The 20,012-nt window shown below is 37.5% G+C and overlaps 1 protein-coding gene across 4 annotated transcripts in view; it reads right to left on the minus strand.

The window, feature by feature from the left end:
- Positions 1-7,178: 7,178 nt before the first annotated feature.
- The window catches only part of AkhR (Adipokinetic hormone receptor), a 357,399-nt gene continuing 344,565 nt past the window's right edge, over positions 7,179-20,012 (minus strand). For 3 of the 4 annotated variants that reach the window (XM_067147711.2, XM_067147712.2, XM_067147714.2), the window contains one exon: positions 7,179-11,885. In XM_067147711.2, coding sequence (XP_067003812.1) covers positions 11,700-11,885 — 186 coding nt within the window. In that variant the 3' untranslated portion in view covers positions 7,179-11,699. Of the gene's footprint in view, positions 11,891-20,012 lie in introns of all 4 variants that reach the window. The other variant, XM_067147715.2, reaches the window with a different exon arrangement.

The following is a 20,012-nucleotide window of genomic DNA, read 5'->3' on the forward strand; positions in this document are numbered from 1 at the left end:
TTGGGTGCTTTCCAGTGACGAAACTACTTGGAGTCATTTGAGGCAATGCCTACCCTAAGAAATACGATTAAGTTACATAAATATAGTAACAAATTTGTCTGTTGTTATTGTGCTAAAACTGAAATAATAATCTCTATTGATTATGTACTACATGGCTGACCTCAGGCATGGCCAACTTGATGCGTCGCTCTAGTTAAGGAGCGCAGCGAAGGATCCATTCGGCCGTGCAGCAGGCTATGTGCTTCGCTGATCGCCCGCTAGATGGTAACAGCGGACTACTGTACTTGTTCTGTAGAGAGGCAGGAAATAACTTGACCCACGCAGGACTTTTTGTTTTGTTTGCGTTTCGCCAGCCTGATGATTGGGAGCGGGGTGGTGGAGGGAAGTTGGGTTACCGCCCACCCCCCTCTTTCCGCAAGGTCTAGGGCCCGTTGAGGCTTGCCTCTCCTGCTATTCGACTGTGCAGAAATTCCTAGCGTGAAGGCGACAATGAGGTACGTATTGTTAATTGTGTAACTGCGCACGCTATTCTTGTGAGTTACTAGGTAATTTTTTTTTTGCTAGGGGCTTTACGTCACACCGACACAGATAGGTCTTATGGCGACGATAGGATAGGAAAGGCCTAGGAGTTGGAAGGAAGCGGCCGTGCCCTTAATTAAGGTACAGCCCCAGCATTTGCCTGGTGTGAAAATGGGAAACCACGGAAAACCATCTTCAGGGCTGCCGATAGTGGGATTCGAACCTACTATCTCCCGGGTGCAAGCTCACAGCCGCGCGCCTCTACGCGCACGGCCAACTCGCCCGGTTAGTAGGTAATATTGGCAATATTAGTGACAATTCAGACATGGAAACAACCAATTCAAATTCTGAGTTTCTGTTGTGTAAAACAAGACTGACATTATCTGGTTGAAACTCGCGTTTAAATAATGAGCAAAGCAGGCAGGCCCCTTCGGGAACTTCACAAGTCTTTTGAACTCTTTAAAATGGACTTATGAAGAGAAGTGTGAATCCAAATACAAAGATGTATGCCTAATGTAGATATTATTTTGAAGGTAAAGTAGCCAGAAAATTTCAATTTTAATGGTATACACGATATTCGTGGTTTTGTTATAGGGTTTACATGTGTTTTGTTTGGTGGTGAAAAGTAATGGACTTTAAATGGGACAATTGTTATTAAAAAGTTCTTATAAAAGCAGAGAAGCATCTACATTGAAATAAACATATCAATCAATCAATACTGATCTGCATTTAGGGCAGTTGCCCAGGTGGCAGATTCCCTATCTGTTGCTTTCCTAGCCTTTTCCTAAATGATTTCAAAGAAATTGGAAATTTATTGAACATCTCCTTTGGTAATTTATTCCAATCCCTAACTCCCCTTCCTATAAATGAATATTTGCCCCAGTTTGTCCTCTTGAATTCCAACTTTATCTTCATATTGTGATCTTTCCTACTTTTATAGACGCCATTCAAACCTATTTGTCTACCAATGTCAATCCACGCCATCTCTCCGCTGACAGCTCGGAACATACCACTTATAATACCAATATAAATGGTCCGTTATTGGACATTATAAATTTTCCAGCTAAAATGTCCAATAACGGACCATTTATATTGGTATTATAAATTTACTCATTCAGGACAAATATTTCAGATTCCCTATGGGAATCAACATCTATATCAACATACCACTTAGTCGAGCAGCTCTTCTTCTTTCTCTCAATTCTTCCTAACCCAAACATTGCAACATTTTAGTAACGCTACTCTTTTGTCGGAAATCACCCAGAACAAATCGAGCTGCTTTTCTTTGGATTTTTTCCAGTTCTTGAATCAGGTAATCCTGGTGAGGGTCCCATACACTGGAACCATACTCTAGTTGGGGTCTTACCAGAGACTTATATGCACTCTTCTTTACATCCTTACTACAACCCCTAAACACCCTCATAACCATGTGCAGAGATCGGTACCCTTTATTTACAATCCCATTTATGTGATTACCCCAGTGAAGATCTTTCCTTATATTAACACCTAGATACTTACAATGATCCCCAAAAGGAACTTTCACCCCATCAACGCAGTAATTAAAACTGAGAGGACTTTTCCTATTTGTGAAACTCACAACCTGACTTTTAGCCCCGTTTATCAACATACCATTGCCTGCTGTCCATTTCACAATATTTTCGAGGTCACGTTGCAGTTGCTCACAATCTTGTAACTTATTTATCACTCTATAGAGAATAACATCAGAATGAAGAGAAATTCCGTTTACTGGGGGGCAAGGTGCAAGAATTCAAGCTGTTAAACATAACGAAGCCATGAAACAAAATCGGCTTGTTGTTGAGAGACTTGATACTGTGTGTTTTCTTGAGAAACAGGAACTTGTATTTTGAGGTCATTTTGAAAGGGAAGACTCGATCAACAGGAACAATTACCTAGAGTTGTTAGATCTTCTTTCAAAACAGGAATAGTACATTCGAGATCATCTCCAGTCCACGTCGGGCTATTAATAATAATAATAATAATAATAATAATAATAGGAATATGGTAATGATAATGTTATTTGTCTTACATCCCATTAACTACTTTTACGGTTTTCAGAGACATTGACGTACCGGAATTTAAGTGCCAGTAAATCTACCAACACGAGGCTAACATATTTGATCACCTTCAAATACCACCGGACTGAGCCAGGATCAAGCCTGCCAAGTTGGGGTCACCAGTGCCTCAACCGTCTGAGCCACTCAGCCTGGCACGTCGGGCTTTAAAGGTACATCAAGCGAAATACAGAATGAATTAACTGAGTCTGTAACCACGATAATTCAGGAGACGATCCAAGCAGAGTTAGATTCTTGTGATTTCATTGGTATTCATGTGGATGAGACCTTAGATGTATCAAATAGATCTCAAGTCGGTGTAATATTCCGGTTCTACTCAAAACAGGATCGCACATAAAGATTCATAGGCTTTCATTATTTTTCGATTGATGAGACTGCATCAGGCTTATCAGAATTAATTGTCAGTATTCTGCGAAAGTGCGGAGTAATTGATAAAATCACATGTCAGACATATGACGTGTGCTCCACAATGGCAGGAAAGCATGAGGGTGTTCAGCATTATGTTAAACAAATTGGTGACGTGCAATATTTCTACACTGCTATGCCCACAAATTAAACCTTGTTCTTCCCCATTACTCCAAAATGACATAATCAGTCAGGCTCTTCATTCTTAAGCTGACAGCATTTAATTAATTTTTAGTAGATCCTCAAAGAGATCTTCTGGAATCCAAAGGATTCAGACTTCTACAAGCATTGGAGCTTTCATTCCAGAGCAGTCCACATAATATTTTCACACTATGATGATTTAAGACAGGCTTTTGAAGATATTGCACAAAATGATGAGGGTAGGGATATTGAGTCGTACAATTTTGCTGGTGGATTGCTTAACATACTTAGGAAGGCCCAATTAATTCATTTGCTCTGTCTCTGTAGATATTTTTTTTTATTTATACAGACCACATCCTTGTTCTACTGAAACATAAAACCCCATCTGATGTAATTCTGTGCAATAATGAAATTATTAAAACCATTGGTATCCTCTTTGAATACCACTCAAGAACATGCGATCACAAAACACGGTATCCTATTGCGTTGAAAAATGTCGTAAAATAAATAGTGAGATGTAGATGAAAGGTCATTGCAAATGCTCAAAATTTTAACATTGAGGTCCTTGACACCTTAATTATGCAAATGGAAATAAGGTTTGACGATTTTGTAAGCATTCAGTTTGTTGAGTTTTTGGATCCAACTCGCTTCATAGTTTACAAAGAGCTTCCCTGCTATTAAACTGAACAATGTTATGAACATATAACTTTTTAAAATAGAGAAATACTGGAAAATGGATTGATAAACATTTATTCCGACAAAAACATTTTGTCCCCTCAAAAGATTATATTGTCCTTAATGACCTTGAACCAGTGTATATTGAAGTGTCAAAATTGATTCACCTAATATTATCATTTCCTGTGACCACGGCTTCCTATGAAGTGAGTATGAGTACTCTGAAGAGGATAAAAACCTTCCTGCTTAGTACAATGATGAATGAAAGAATCAGCAGCCTTACAACCATTTCTATGTCGGTAGATGCAGAGTGAGTCTCGGCCCATAAGTGGATACGGCTGGTCCATGGTCCAACAGCTCTGCACTCAGACCGGCCAACCGAGCAGAGGAAAGGTGGCCACGGCTCTACCGTGGCTCTACGCCTCTGCATTCGGGAGACGGGACAGGGCTGGACCTCATGGCTGGCCCCAACCGTCGGCTGTCCTGAGAATGGTTTTCCGAGGTTTTCCATTCTTCTGCACTAAGGCGAATGCCGGGACAGTTCCTAGCATGGGCCACGGCCGCCCGCCCCCTCATCTTCTCCGAGCATCTCCTTCGTTGTAACACCGTCTAAGAGGCCCGCCTCCCGCTTCAGGGAAGGAATGAAAACATTAAAAAACATTTCTATCATGAAAAAGCCTGTGAAGGAATTAATGAGTGATGAACTATTGAAGGACCATGTGAGTGACCATTTTACAACCAAGAAAATTCGACGTTTGGAACTGCTCTACAAAAAAACGTTAAGATAAGATTTCCTGCCTACCCATTCAATAACTAATAGCTTCACCACTGGTGCTTTCACTTTCGACCTGGACTTCCTACCACCTGTTCGGTTACCTGTATATCATTTTCTGAATCACTTGTATTAACCTTCATTTTATCATTTAATAGCCTACCCTTTTAATGCAAACTTCTCCCTGATAAAGCTGGCTCAAATTGAATAAAAATAGTAGGCGTTTATGTCGTGTGATACACAAATTCCTATTGTTTTTTCTTGCAGGAAGTGTTTGCCTAGAGTTTCTTTATTTCTTTTCTTTATTTCTTTCTACATTGCCACTGACAATGATGTTCTCCATTGTTATTGTCCCTTGAGGTCTCTCAGAAGCAAAGCACTGTTGGCCTTTATCGACTTTTGCTTTAACTGAATGAGAGCAAACATTGAATTTTGCAAAAACTTGTAGATTTCAACACCCTGTAACAACAGCAAATATCAGCTTTTAACAAAACCGGTTCAACAGGTCATGCATGGATATAAGCTTGATACATGACTGCAAAAATCTGATTTTTGATCAGCTGAGCATTCATCGGCTTTTGAAAAAATGTTCCTCAATTTTAGAACCACAAAAATCTGAGATATTAAAAAAAAAAATATTTCTTTCGGTCCCTCTCCATACAATGGGTCACATGTAAGAAAATGAAGGTCCAGTAAGACTGCTTTGCGGAACTCACCCCCTCCCCACCTTTAATCATTGAAAGATCAAATAATGCTTCTTCGATGACATTGATGTATTGCATTTAAAATAACAAATCTTTGGAATTAATATTATGTATAATCCTGTACATTGCTTCTAGGAAATTGACATTACCTTCATCATTATTATATTTACTGGGACTTCTATCTACTGAAGCCAGTCCTGTCTTATAGGAGTAGCATTCCTGCCTCCTACCCAGAGGCCCCAGGTTCAATTCTCGTCATTCCAGAGATTTTAATGCTGGACTGTGAGGGCTGAATTTCACTTAGCCTTGTGAGACCAATTGATATGGTAGGTAGTGGACATGGTTATGAAGGCCAAGCAGCTGATGATGGTGTCAGGTTCACCACATGTCACCTCAGTATCTGGAGGCCATCTAGCTGGACAGCAGTTGATGTGGAAGGCAAGGCTCTGATGGTTTCCTGCACAATGGGTTTGTTTTGTTTGTTGTGAGGGACAAGCATTCAGCAGCATATAAGGTTTCAGGACATACTACTATGGTGCAGTATTTAACCTACCATGAGATCGATCTAGACTGATACGCGAGTTTTCAGAGTTGAAAATCTGTGTCCATGCATTTGACCTGATATTTTATATTTTAGGGCTTCTTTCTCTGATGCATTGTAGGAAATGGTCTCTCCAAGATACTTAAAATGAATTCAACTTCCAATTTTTCCGTACTTAGTATTGAGAAATGCAGTGGAATCACAATGGTCAGACATCATTACTTCAGTTTTCGCAAAAGAAATTGTATTCTTTGTCGGATAAAAGGTTGTGAATAGCAGAGTTCAGGGTGATGAGGTTGTTTCAGAGAAAGTGCATGTAGAAGAACCAACCACTTCCCATTTCTGAATTCTATATTTTTTTCCTCATAGCATGGTTCCTAATCACAGATATTTTATGGCTGGTGTTCATTGACTTCAAATCCCACAGATAGGTTAATCACTATAGCCACTTTAGCTCAGTCAGTCAGTGTGACGTCAGGTCTGTGTGTTGATCTTTCTTTGGAGGGGCATCCAACTTCTTCATAGACTTCAAGGGGATGTTGTCTACAAAAGCTTTCAGCGATCATAGGGTGCACTGCATTGTAGCAGCTAATTCTCATTAGATCTCTCCTAGGACAATCCTAATGCATGAGGAAGTGTTTAAAATGCTTGATCAGGCGGTTGCATGGTAGGCTAGGCTTGCAAGTGGCTACAGCTGGTCCGTGGTCCGACAGCTCTGCACTCCGGCTGACCAACCGAGTAGAGGAGACGTGGCAGCGGCTTTGTCGTGGCACTACACCTCTGCATTCGGAAGACAGAAAGAAGCTGGTCCCCACCATCAGCTGTCCTGAGAATGGTTTTCCATGGTTTTCCATTCTTCTGCACTAAGGCGAATACCGGGACAGATCCTAGTATACTGTAGGCCACAGTCACCAACTCCTTCACCTTCTCCAAACATCTCCTTCACTATATCGCATCTTCCTGGCCTGATAGACAGCATTACCGTGTAAGACGCCCGCTGTCTCCTTTAGGGACAGAATGAAAATGTTTTACTAATAGTAGTAGAATGCATCACCTTTTCTGCAATAGGATGTATTAAGGCTCCTTTCAGGAAGAGTAAGAACTGAGATGACACTGCAATTCATTTTAATTATTTATGTTCATTGCCCACATGACATTCTATTCTAATTGCTTACCCAGTAGTTATCCAGAAATAATTCCAGCTGGTCCATCAGTCTGTCTTGAGAAAGCCTACTACAGCCTAACTGTTCAAAAGACAACCATTTTCTGTTAGAAGTTGAGGAAGGGTTCAACATTTCAATAAAACATTACACATCATTGAACAAAACTCTTTAAATATATTTCTTTATTCCATTGAGAGATATATATACATCTTATAAGAATTTGTGTCAGATGCCTGTAAATTATAGAATTTAAAAATAGTATGTGCTTTGAAGTAAAGACATCAGGTCTATTCTAAAGAAAGCACATAACAGGTACATTAAACTCTTTGCGCTTGCCTTATTAATAAGACATCAGTAAAAGCTGTAGTGGATGGCAAGTGTATATTCAAACATCACAGCCTTTCATTAACATTAAGAGGAACTATCATTGACTGTTATATACATCTAGACTGATTTAGGAATGACTTAGAATTTTCTTTTCAATTTCAGAATCTATTCTTCACATTGCTGAGGAACGAAGACATTTTCCATACAAATATACCTATGTTATACTATACAAGTTATGATACATTGTTGACATACTTGGGATCACTTGGATTTTCCTAGATAATCTTTTTATTATTCACACATATTTTGGGAGCTAAGGATAATCTTGATCCGCAGCGCATGTTCTTAAGTGTGATAATATGTCTGATAGCGTGTTTCTTGTGGGATCGGCAGTGTGAGTAACAAGAGGATGGTAACTGAGTGGTATTGTTACTTGCTTCTCACCAAGATGACTGCAGTTCAATTCCTTATCAAAATATGTGCAATTTTTAAAATGAAAAGTCCTGACCTTGTGGTTTGGATTCCACGTAGAGTGAGTTATTGTGCTATATCACAATATCAACAGTTACTTTATATGACAGGCTTGCTTTCCAGTGTGAGTGACTGATGTTATAATACAAGTATAGGCCTCATGCGAATGGATGGTGATGCGCTCTGGCGGCAAACGTGGAGTTCCAAATGGGGAGAGCAGTGTTTGTTTGCCTATTTTTACATGTGGTTTGCATTGACATTAGCTTCTATCTTTCATGATATAATGTCCAAAACTGATTGTTGTTCCAATATTTCTAACAGTAACAACAATTATTGTTCTGGGAGTTAGGTGCAATTTTACATGCAGCAACTCTCCTCCTGGAACCAAGTCTTTTTCAAGTTTCCGAACGACAAACAAAATGTGATCAGAAGGAAAGTGTGGACTAAATCTTTGAAATGAATCATGAAGAATGAAAAACTGAGGACACCTGGGAACAATTCCAGTATTTACCTCCGTCATTTTGTAAAATGAATGCTTTGAAGAGATCCTGACAGCCCTGTGTATGTAAGCCTACTTAGATTACTTCTGACATCAAATTCAAACAATAAATGGGAATTGCTAGAAAAAGTCATTGCTGAGTGTTACAAAAGATGAAAATGAAGGCATGACATTGACAACACAGCCAAAAATTTCACAGGTGTTAATGTCTGTTTGATTATTGATGCAAGTGCACGGGCTAGTAAGATAAACAGTTTTAATACCATGTTTTGCTCATTAGAAAATAATGATGCAGGCATTCCGATTAACCTTCCAATGCAGTACCAATTAACAATCAGACAATTATGGACAATTGATTGGAGAAAATATCATAAAAGGTTTCTATAACTTCTGTATCTCTTCACCTTTCACATATCTCTGTTCTCGAGTACGCATTGGTTTTTACCATTGTTGCAAGCACGTAGTTTTGGAGGCGTCTCTATCACTATTTACAGATAAACAGATGGCAGCAATGAGCTTGCACCCTTCTGACAAGCCTGCCTTATGTAGGCAGTTCCCAGATGCCAGACATCTATCTGAGTCAGCTTGAAAAATATTTTTATACAGAAAATGTGTTAATGTCTTTGAAGAGTACCAGTACTGTGTTTTGAAATTAGATAGTGTTCATATTTCTGCTTTTAAACTTGCAATGTAGTTGCAGTGAATTAAATGGAAGTATGCAACAAAAACTTGTTTTTTTAAATCTTCACAACACATGGTGATTTATTAATATTTGTTTCCCCTTAACATAGGCTAGATATTTCTCCCAATCTTTTTTCTACATGAAAAATATCAGGATTGTTATTCAACTGCTTTCCTTTCCTTACTGTAGAATTCTCAAAATAAACCTGGTTCCATTTCACAATCTCATCGAAATGCTGCTCAGACTAATGATTGTCTACTACGTGCGTTTGCTACTCTCTTGTCTAGGTTCACCAAACAGCTTCATTCGCACGCGGCCTATACTAAGGAAGCCAATGATAAAATTAGATAATTTACAATGATAAATTGTTCTTATATTGATTGACTTTGTTGAACTCGTCTCACAGCATATCCATCAGGATTTTTTGAAAACTAGAAATGTGGAACAACAAGAAAGAAAATATCCCAGTGGTTATACTCAGCTAAGGACCCCTACATTCTGTATGTAAGGGAAGAAAATGCTTTTGCCATAGCGGGATTTCTGTAATGGTTACACAGCCCTTTCTTGATCCTTTAAGTTTTAAGAATGGACATTCATTGTTTGAGTTATTTTTAGGATGAAAATTGCCAAGTGGCCAAATTGCGAGTCTGTTCTGCCTACAGATACATATTTGGACTATGAATATGAAGAATATTAACAATATATTTATGACATTATTCTGAATATAATTATTATTTTGACCATATAAGCAGATGTTAAACAGATTTGAAGATCCTGCATGTGAACCTATCCTCATTGGATGACTTCTTCCTTGTAAGTTAGTAGATTAAAGCTTTTGTCGAGTGAACACCTTATGTGCTACTTGTATGAAGTGTCAAACCATCTTCAAATCCTGAGATCCATAATTTTGCTGATTGAGGAAACAGTTATTCATTGTTGCTCCTGAATAGAAATATTCAATTGTTCAAAATTTTCTTGTCAAATATTGCAGTTACAGACGCTGAGCATCAGCTGAGTTCACAGCACACAGCCTGGAAACAGTCATTCCCTTTTATAAGGGGTGGTTGCAGAGTTGTAAACAAGAATCTCTACAAAACCTTTGTGGAGCATAGCAACACTGTCAACTATGATGTACACTTGAGAACTTTGCAGAAGCTCCACACCCAATTGCTGGAGTTCATCCTAGAAAAGCAATTCTCCACTGTGACAATACTCAATCACACACAAGGTGACAAAGGATGCATTATGGTGTCTCAAATATCATGAGATAATATCCCATTTGTGCTATATAGTTCAGATGTTGAACCTTCTACCTTTATCTGAAGCTGAAAAAATATCTGAAGGATCACTGCTCCACCTGTGATGAGGAGGTCAAAGGATCTGTAAGTCATTGGTGCCTTGATTTGTTTGCTGACAGGATGTGTAAACTTGTTCAACATTGGCATGTGTGCACGGACAGGGATAACAAGCTTGTTGATTAATAAATGACTGTCTGGTAGAGGACATTCTGGGCTTTAAGCAGGCATGCAGCTCCAGTCAGTATCTCACATTTTGTTGAAGTTATCAATTATTGTTGAACTAATCACTTAAGAGGCAAAATTTTCCTACCACCCTCGTGTATACATGAGCAACATAGTAACTTCCAACCTCTAAGTACCTCTAAACTGATCAATTAATTCAAACATACCATCTCTACTTCTTTAGTATTTTGGTGTTTACACCATAGTGTATAACGTGTATTGTATTTTCCTCATACTTATCTATCAGCCTTCTTGTCCTTTCTTTATGGAATACTTCTGATATAAAACTCCTATCATGACAATAAATATCCTAAGATATGTTGATCATGTTATATGCTTTTTTTATTCAAGATCATCAGTTTTGTCAACCCTTGATAGTGGTTTTGTCAACAAGGTAATCTTTACTTACTTTATAGTTTAAGATAGGTGATAATCTCTGTTTATCAACAAGTGAATAAATGTACAATTCACACAACAATAAGCATTAGACATGATACTGTATAAACTTGTAGGTAAACTTTACAAAGAGCATAATGATATCATTGGTGAACTCAAAACAGAGTTCTTTGCAAATTGCCCAGAATATTAAACGGTGGACTTCATTTATATAAGAGAAATCCAAATGACTATGATGTTTTTACATTCTAAGCATGAATAAAACAACAAGAAGCTTTATACATCTCCTTAAAATATCAGATATGTAATGTGGTGGGTAGTGCTTCTCTTTGCAGCAGTACAGACCTTCGATGAGCAACACTATAATTGTGAAGCCATGACTTTGTACTCTTCTACTTCTTAACCCATCTAACAACATTAGTACACCAGAATCTATTTTAGTGATTATGGCACTAATTGAAGATAATTATCAAAGCATGTGATAATTGGAATGTGCAGTCGTACAATATGATCATAGAACACAAGCTCTTCTCTCAACTAATTTGGTCCAACACCAATATCTTTGATAGCTTTCAACATATTTCTCCTGTCAACTACTATTGTCACACACTTCGGATTCTCAGTAGCAGAGTATTGTCACCTTCTGAGATCAAGCTGTAAGAGTTAAATCTCTTTAAGAGTATTAAAATATTATATTGCACACTATAACTCATAGAGTCAGCAGCAGAAATAAATCCATCATCTACCAGTCATTACCATTTTATCACCAAACTCACCACACACAATATAACTCAGTTTCTCTTCACCATTGGAGTCAGCTGGATACTTTGGATGCCTCGACCGGTCCGACTGAAACCGTTACTTTGCAATTGAGACATACGTCTTGATGCAAAGGGGCTTTCTTCCATCTGACTAGACAAATCACTTTCGAGGCGTGGCCGTGGGCAGCATTGCGTATTGTGCCATGGTGGTACCGCCTGTTCTGGAACCACATTACTCTGTTTTTTAGAGGTCCACTATTATTTTCACTCTTAAAATACATCACAAAGCAGAGAGAAGGTATATTATTGGCACAATGATTTTATTAGTGCAGTACAACCAAAATATGACAATGCAATAGTTGTAAAAAAACTGGAAAATTTGAAATGTTTATCAAGATCATTGTGGTAGAGTTTATAATAATTAATTACAAGTGACAATGGAATGTTTTATAAGATCATTATAGCCTTTTAAGTATTCAGTCCGATGAAACAAATGTAAGATTAAGAAATTACTATAAAATACCTGGAAAGGAAAGCATTTTAATAATACAGAACCCATTAGAGAATGTTTGAACAAGAAAACAATAACAGAATGACATGTTGCATTCCTGAAAGAACGTCATCAGATTCTATAAAATCACCTTTATAATGCATATATCATTTCAACACTGTTTATATTGTGTAAATATTACTGATGTAGGTGAGTATTATCAATAAATTAAAAATGTTTTATTTTAAAATTCTGTGTTCAGTGCCTTAATAAATGTGGAAATACTTTTTTGAACTTATTGCACTCCAGCTGTTAAGCCTGGACTACATCACACATTCCTTGTCATCATGCCAGTCATTGGTCTTCCCTCAGGCATGCACTGTGATGTCACCAATTTTTGGTGGAATATAGTTACAGTCTATTTGTTTTAATTTGTAGTTTGAAATTGTTTACAGGAAAATGATTTTAGAATGTCTTATTGTGCGTTAGTGAATTAATAAAAGCTTTAGTATCGATTAAGCACAACATCTTGATAAACTTAACCTAATAGGTATTTGTATTTGTTCCTGTAATGACTTGTTTAAAGCTATTAAAACTATTTAAAATAGCATCTGCTTAGTCCACATTGTCAACACACTTTTATTATTGAAAATCATTTATTCTATCATGTTTCGGGAACATAAAGCATTCCCTTCATCTTTAGGAAGTGATTCTCATTCAACATCATCTAAATATTAAAATTTTATGTACCGGTATCAGTAATAATAATTCTCCTAATATACCGCTAATGTTTGTTTATTCATTGATGTGGTGAATTATTATTATAGCTCTTTAAGTTTTGAACGAAACAAAAGAAAGTGTTATATTGTTTTCGATATTTGTAAATAAGTTGGACTTTAATAATCACTGATGAAGGGAATGTTTTATGTTCCTGAAACAATGTTGAATAAATGTTTTCAATCATAAAAGTATATTGGCAAAATGGACCAAGCATATACTATATTTTAAATAGCTTTGAGCACAACTTTTCACACTCCTTCTAGACTTACGCTTGTATTATTTCGCTAATGCACGATGAACAGGGCCTGAATTTTGATGATCTATTAAATGCCAAAAATACTACCTTAAAATCATCAAAAACTTACTTAAAATGAGCAAGAAAATGATCCAAAAAATGAAAGAAAATATATATTTACCTATGTGTATTGTTTACATTACCTCTTACTTGTAGTAGAATGAATACAGTTAATAAGCATCAACAAATATTAATAATAGGTACAGAAACACCTGAGAGAATTATATTTCAGTCCTTTTTTTAAATGCCTTTCTTAGAAGCAAACCAACTGACCAACTGAACACCTATACATCATCATTATTAGGATATTATGCAATCTCTGCTATCCACTGATATTCTGGATACCATGTGTTTGTTAAGATCCACATGTTGCTGAATGGTAAATCTTTTATTTACTGCTCCTTTCATTTTGCATATTTCTCAAAAAGATAGCTGACCATCTGTAGAAAAAAAAAATCCTTGCTTAATTGTGAAATAATTTTCCTTCAGTGGACATCTTTAGATGGGTGTATCACTGGCATTCTAACACTTGAAGTGAATCACACTCGAATAAATAAAACATGCACAGTATAAAACGAAACTAACAAGTGCGTACATGTATGTTAATACTCGGGCACTTCAACAACCTGATTGAAATGTGAATTCTTTACGTACAACAGTGATAATACCTCCCCCTCTCATTGCAAGTCTATGTAGAAGCAATGTCTCGACGTCCTGTAGGGATGTGGATTTCAAAAGAGTAAGGGTCGCAGATGGTTACTTTAATTCATAGTTTTAAGACTGAATACTGAACCTTTTGATGTTTGTGTATTCTCGTTTATTGAAAGCTCTGACGATATTCAGATATGTTGGTTGATTAAACAACATAAATGCATAAAAATGACAAAATAATAAAACAAAACAAGAAAAATTACTTTAAAAACAAAAAATTAATCGAAAGATTTGCTAAAACTGACAAAATAATGAGGCAAAATTGCAAAAGACCTAATAGTAAAAAAATGATGAAATAATGACTTAATAAATACACATTTCTATAATCAGGGGACCACGATTGGGATTTATACAAAGCATGCTTTTAAGTAAGTACCATTTTTAAATATGGCCGTTGCAGTGCTTCAGTCATCATTCGGCACATGTGTACTCAGTACGTAAATCTGTAGGCTTCTTACAAACATCATTACAGAAGCATTCATCTGTAGTTACATTTGTTTTTTCTTATTGAAAAAGCCTCTAACAATTGGTTAGAGTGAAGCACACACTGTGATTAATTTTCTGAATGCAAAAGACATTAAAACCATTGAAATTCATTGGCCTATTAGTGAATTGCTTGGAGAACATACTGTGAGTGAAGAAATGGCAAGGAAATGGGTTAGAGCATTTAAAGAAGGCCATACCAGAAGCATAATGGTCGACCGCCTGTCATTACCGAAGACAGCTGACGCGAAAGTTCGAGAAAACAGACGCTTTATGATTTCGTCATAAGTTATGATTTGCCAGAAATTTCAAGGACTGTTCTTTATGAGATTGTGGCAGGATGCTTAAATCACAAGCTGTGCTCACGCTGGATACCGAGAATGCTGATGGAGGTGCACAAAAACCAAGCGCTGCTGCTTTGACTTTCTTTGATTAGTACAGTAATGAAGATGTGTTCTTAAGCTGAATTGTCACTGGTGATGAAAGATGGGTGCCTCCTTCTTTGCCAAAATCAAAATAGGAATCCATGGAATAGACACACTAAAAATCACCCAAGAAAGTGACATGCAAGCAAACAATTTCAGTTCACAAACTCATGTGCACTGTATTTTGGGATAGGCAGGGTGTGTTGCGTGTGGATTTTTTGCACCAAGTGACACAATAAATTATAGCGAGACCTTAAAGTAAAATCCATCGTTCAATCAAAAACAAGTGGTGTGACATTCTCACAAGGAGGATTCTTTTGCTTCATGACAATGTGCGACCTCATACGGCTAATAGAACCTGAGACCTCATTGCTTAATTTGGTCAGGAACAATTTGATCATCCTCCATACACCCCTGTTCTAGCACCTAGTGACTACCACTTCTTCCTGCACTGGAAAAAAGCATTTAAGAGGTCAGCACCACTGCGATGATGATTATGATGACCTGAAAATGACCATGCTGCAGTGGCTGGCACATCAGATGGCAGATTTCTATGAGGATGGAATTCAGTAGTTGGTTTCACGATATAAGTCCCTTAATATGCTTGGAACGTACGTTGAGAAGTAATTTAAGGTACAGGATTACATGTAAAAAAAGGGATGGGTTAAAAATTGCATAACATTTTTGCCTACAGTATATCAAAATGGTACTTACTTTAAAAAACATGCCTCATATATAAGTTAGCTATGTGTATGATCCACCAGTTAAAAGTTAACATGTTATTAAAATCCAGGCCCTGAGACATTCCAAAATCATTTTCCCATAAATAATTTCTAAGTATGAACAAAAACAAATAGTCTGTAATTACATTCCACCGAGAAACGTTGACATCACTGGTACATGGCAGCAAAAAGTTACCAGCATGACCAAAGACCTGTTGTGAAGCTAAGAATTGCATGACTCAGTCCAGGCTTAACAGCTGAGAGGAGATGGCATGCAATAGACAGAGAGCAATAAAGTAAGTTCTTTTCTTCATGGGGCCTCTAAATATTAGTTCCTAAGATCTTTTGCTACCATGTTTTTCCTTCAACCCACCTAGATTTACCTGCTCCCTTCACAAAGCTGCAGGTTGTTCTTATTGGGTCTTCTTGGATTTTTTCGCTCTCTTCACCTCGTAGTCCTAGAGTGGAGAGTCTGATTCCACTCAGCGCCTCACATTTGAAAAGTATGTGTTCAGCTGATTCCTTTGCTTCATCGCATTTCCTACATATATTGTCTCTTATTGCTCCAATTCTATGTAGGTATTTTTTCAGATGGCAGTGTCCTGTCAACAGTCCTACTACCCATCTTATATTTTCTCTGCTGAGTTTCAGCAGTTCTTTAGTATGCTTTTTGTTTGGTCCTTTTATCAGTTCATTTGCAAGCCTGCATCCTGAAGTATTTTTCCAGTTAAAGTAAGTTCAAAAATATTTCCACATTTATTATGGCACTGAACACAGAATTTTAACATAAAATGGTTTACAGCTTGTTCATAATACTCACCTGTCCAGCTAAATGGTTAGCGTGCTGGCCTTAGGTCATAGGGGTCCCGGGTTTGATTCATAATACCCACCCATTCTAAGCCAGTGCCATTTACTCAACATAAACAATATTGAAATTATAGGCTATATGCATAATAAAAGTGATTTTATAGAGAATCGAATCATGTTCACTCAGGAACAAAACATATCATTCTGTTACTAATTGTTTTCTTTTCCAGATGCTGTTCCTTAATCTTGCAATAGTTTTGACAGATGGGAGAACTTAAAGGTTAACCAAGTTGAATCTGAAAAAAAATGTTTTCCGCTTCAACAGTTTGTTATGGATCAAACATATTTCATTATTAATTGTCCTAACATGCAAGCAGCAGGGAAAATCAGTCTTAGAATATTCTATTCATCTCGGTTAATACTTGTTCACATTCATTAAATAAATACATAAGAAATAAACACAGTTGGAAAGTAAGTGAATAAAAGTAATTGAATTACATGAAAAGAATACTTTTTGAGTCATTTTTACTTGTAATTGTTAATTTACAAAATGTAATTTTTACTCATAATTTACTTCTTGAAATATTTAATACTTATTAAGCACAATGTGCATATATAATGTGAAATCTACACAAGCATTACATACTTAATGTAATATCCATAGATATATAGCGGATCATGTACTGTGCATCATTCACAATTCTTTCCCCAGTCTTTAGCAAATGCACTGAGAGATTGTGTTCTGTTGGAACAGGTCATTAAGTGATAACGAGAACAGAACATGTCACAAAATCGGCAGACACAGTCACCACTTGGGGTGTGAAATCCATTCGCTAGACATAAGTTCCCACAGAATCCATGTGGCATAATTTGTAGTTAAGCCCTCTCCAGACACTAGTCTTTGCTACTTCCGAATTTAAGAACTCTGCTGGTATTTGTTGTGCTTTTTGTCATCTTTCTTCTTGTACCTCGATCGATGCAACAGTATGCTGGAGTATAAATATAGACTTAATGTCCTCCAAAAAAATGACTCAGTAGCCATTGCATACGGGAATTAGTTTTCTGTATATTTTGAAACATGAAAAATTCGTTTCAGATATTTGGCTTTTATATTTTCCAATCTTCTCAAGTTTGGTGCAGTCAATTTTCTCCATATTAACTTGATACCGTACGTTACTACTGATGCAAGTTTAAGTTTGAATAGAATCATTGTGGTATCTATTAATAGATGCCAGAACTTTGGTATTTCCTATGTGGCTTTGATTGCTGCCGCAGTTTTATCTTGTATGTGCAGTGTGAAGCTTGAGCATGTAGTTTGGAGCGTGATTCCTAAGTATTTAAATGATGGAACGATTTCCAATTGTGTGCCATTACAGGTGAACACATCCATTGTTCTAAGTTTCCCTTCCTTTTTGAATTTCATTACCTTTGTTTTGGTATTGTTAATGGTAAGTGAGTTATGATCTGCCCATTTCTGGAGGTTATCGAGTGCTAACTGAGCGATGGTGTGGCCTTTAGCCAGGAAGACCATGACTGGATACATTATAAACTTTACCTCCGGTGTCTGTAGTGCATTTATACAGTAGTGTCTGCTGTCATGAGGTTGAATAAAAGAGGGCTCAATGGATCCCCTTGCAAAACTCCTCTTGTCTGTATTAATTGTGGAGTGATAGTAATTCCATCGTAGATTTTCACATAATTTGCATAATTTGCATAATTATCATCTTGTTGTAAATATAAAGACACACACACAAAATGCTGTCAATTGTGTACAGTTTTATTTACAAATTTTATACACACACTGATACTGCCCTCTTGAACAAAACTATTACAAAGAAGAAGAAGAAGATTGCAACACTTGCATGTCAACCAACTACCAACCCAACAAAGTTCTCATACTTGACTAACGACTTCCACTAGTAGTCTCGTAAACCAGGGGTTCTCAAACTTTTTTCGTTCGCAGCACACTGTTTTGCTATGCTGAGTATAGCGGCACACCCCAACGTACAAGTAACTATGCCTGCTTTAGAGGAATTTCGAATGCTAGAGAGCAGTCCCGAAATATTGATAACTCTAGCGGAGAGTAGACGAACCACTGAAACATTAGTAGAGAAACATGTTGATCACTCCCAAACCTTAGTGGAGCATATATAAACCAATCAATGGTCACCTGCAGTCAGTTCAGTACTTCAGTTGGATTCGGAGAGATGTTTAAATGTAGTGCAATTGATTGTTGAATACGTCGCAATATTTGGTGTTACTATAAAACTGAAGTAAATATACAGATATTGTGTTGTAATATGGATAAGGTTTTAATTAAATGCCAACGATTAAACAGCAGTGAATAACATCAGAATGAAAACAGAACAAGTGAATCACCCGGATTAAGAGTCAGTGAGGAGCTGCTTCTGCATCGTCTGGTGATGTGTGCAGGTATCAGGATTCTTATTTATGCTTCCGATTTGCATTTACTGAATCTGGAAATCGTGAGCTTCCTGAGTGTGTTGATGTGGCAAAAAATTAAGCAATGAATGTGTGGTCCGAAGCAAACTAAAGAGACACTTGAAAATGAAACACAGTCACTTGGAAAATAAATATAAAGCTTATTTAAATCGTTTACTCTCTTCTCAAATTAAAGAAGGCAAGGCAATTAATAAAATTGTTGTATGTCCGGCACTCCCTTCTCGCTCCGTCAGCCAGCTGCACGCGCGCCTGTGTATCATTCTGCTAGCTTCGACGCGCAGCCCTCAGTGCGCGTGCCTGACCATCGAGTGTACTATAAATAGGAGCTCCCTGTCTGCTCATTGCCCACTTGCCCCGGTGTCCAGCTCCAGAATACACCCTACGTCGAGCACGGAGGCTACTCCTCTTGAAAATGTGCTTCGACCAGGTGGACTGAATTTCTGGCAGTACGAGGTCTCACCTCTGGTCACCGCTCCCTTACCTGTTTTCCGCTGCCTATGTCCCGTAATTCTTTTACAAGCCATTTTCATTCCCTAAATTATGCAAGCTCCCTTAGTTTCGCTAGGTGGAATTTCTTCAATCAATTGAACTTGCTTTTTAGGAATTCAGGCACTTCAACAAACAAGGACTCTCATGAACATTTATGTTAGTGTGCCAGATAGTTCTCGACTATCAAAGTGTCAATTCACAAAGACTATCTTTTCAAGATAGAAGTGTATATAAAGACTGCAAACCTGTACATATTGTATAAAGACAGACTTTTCTCAAGATTCAATATTCCTTCTTGCTTCAAAATAAATTTCAGTTATTTGTGTAAATATTATAAAGTGAAGCAATAAAAGTTGTGTTCTGTAAACTTCAACCTTGGTTACAACACAACTCTATGGCGACGAGGTAAAAAAGCGACACTATAATTCATCAGCCCCAGTCGTCAACTCTATGGCGACGAGGTAAAAAGCACCCACTACAATTCTTCGACCCCAGTTGCCAACTCTACGGCGACGAGGTAAAACAGCGACACTACAATTCATCGGCCCCAGTCGCCAACTCTATAGCGACGAGGTACACACGAAACCAACACTACAATTCAACGGGCCCAGTTGTCAACTCTACGGCGACGTGCTAAACGACAACGACACTCCAACCAGTTCTGACACACAGCTTACC

The sequence above is a fragment of the Anabrus simplex genome, chromosome 5 (genome assembly GCF_040414725.1).
Source record: "Anabrus simplex isolate iqAnaSimp1 chromosome 5, ASM4041472v1, whole genome shotgun sequence".
Classification (NCBI taxonomy): domain Eukaryota; kingdom Metazoa; phylum Arthropoda; class Insecta; order Orthoptera; family Tettigoniidae; genus Anabrus; species Anabrus simplex.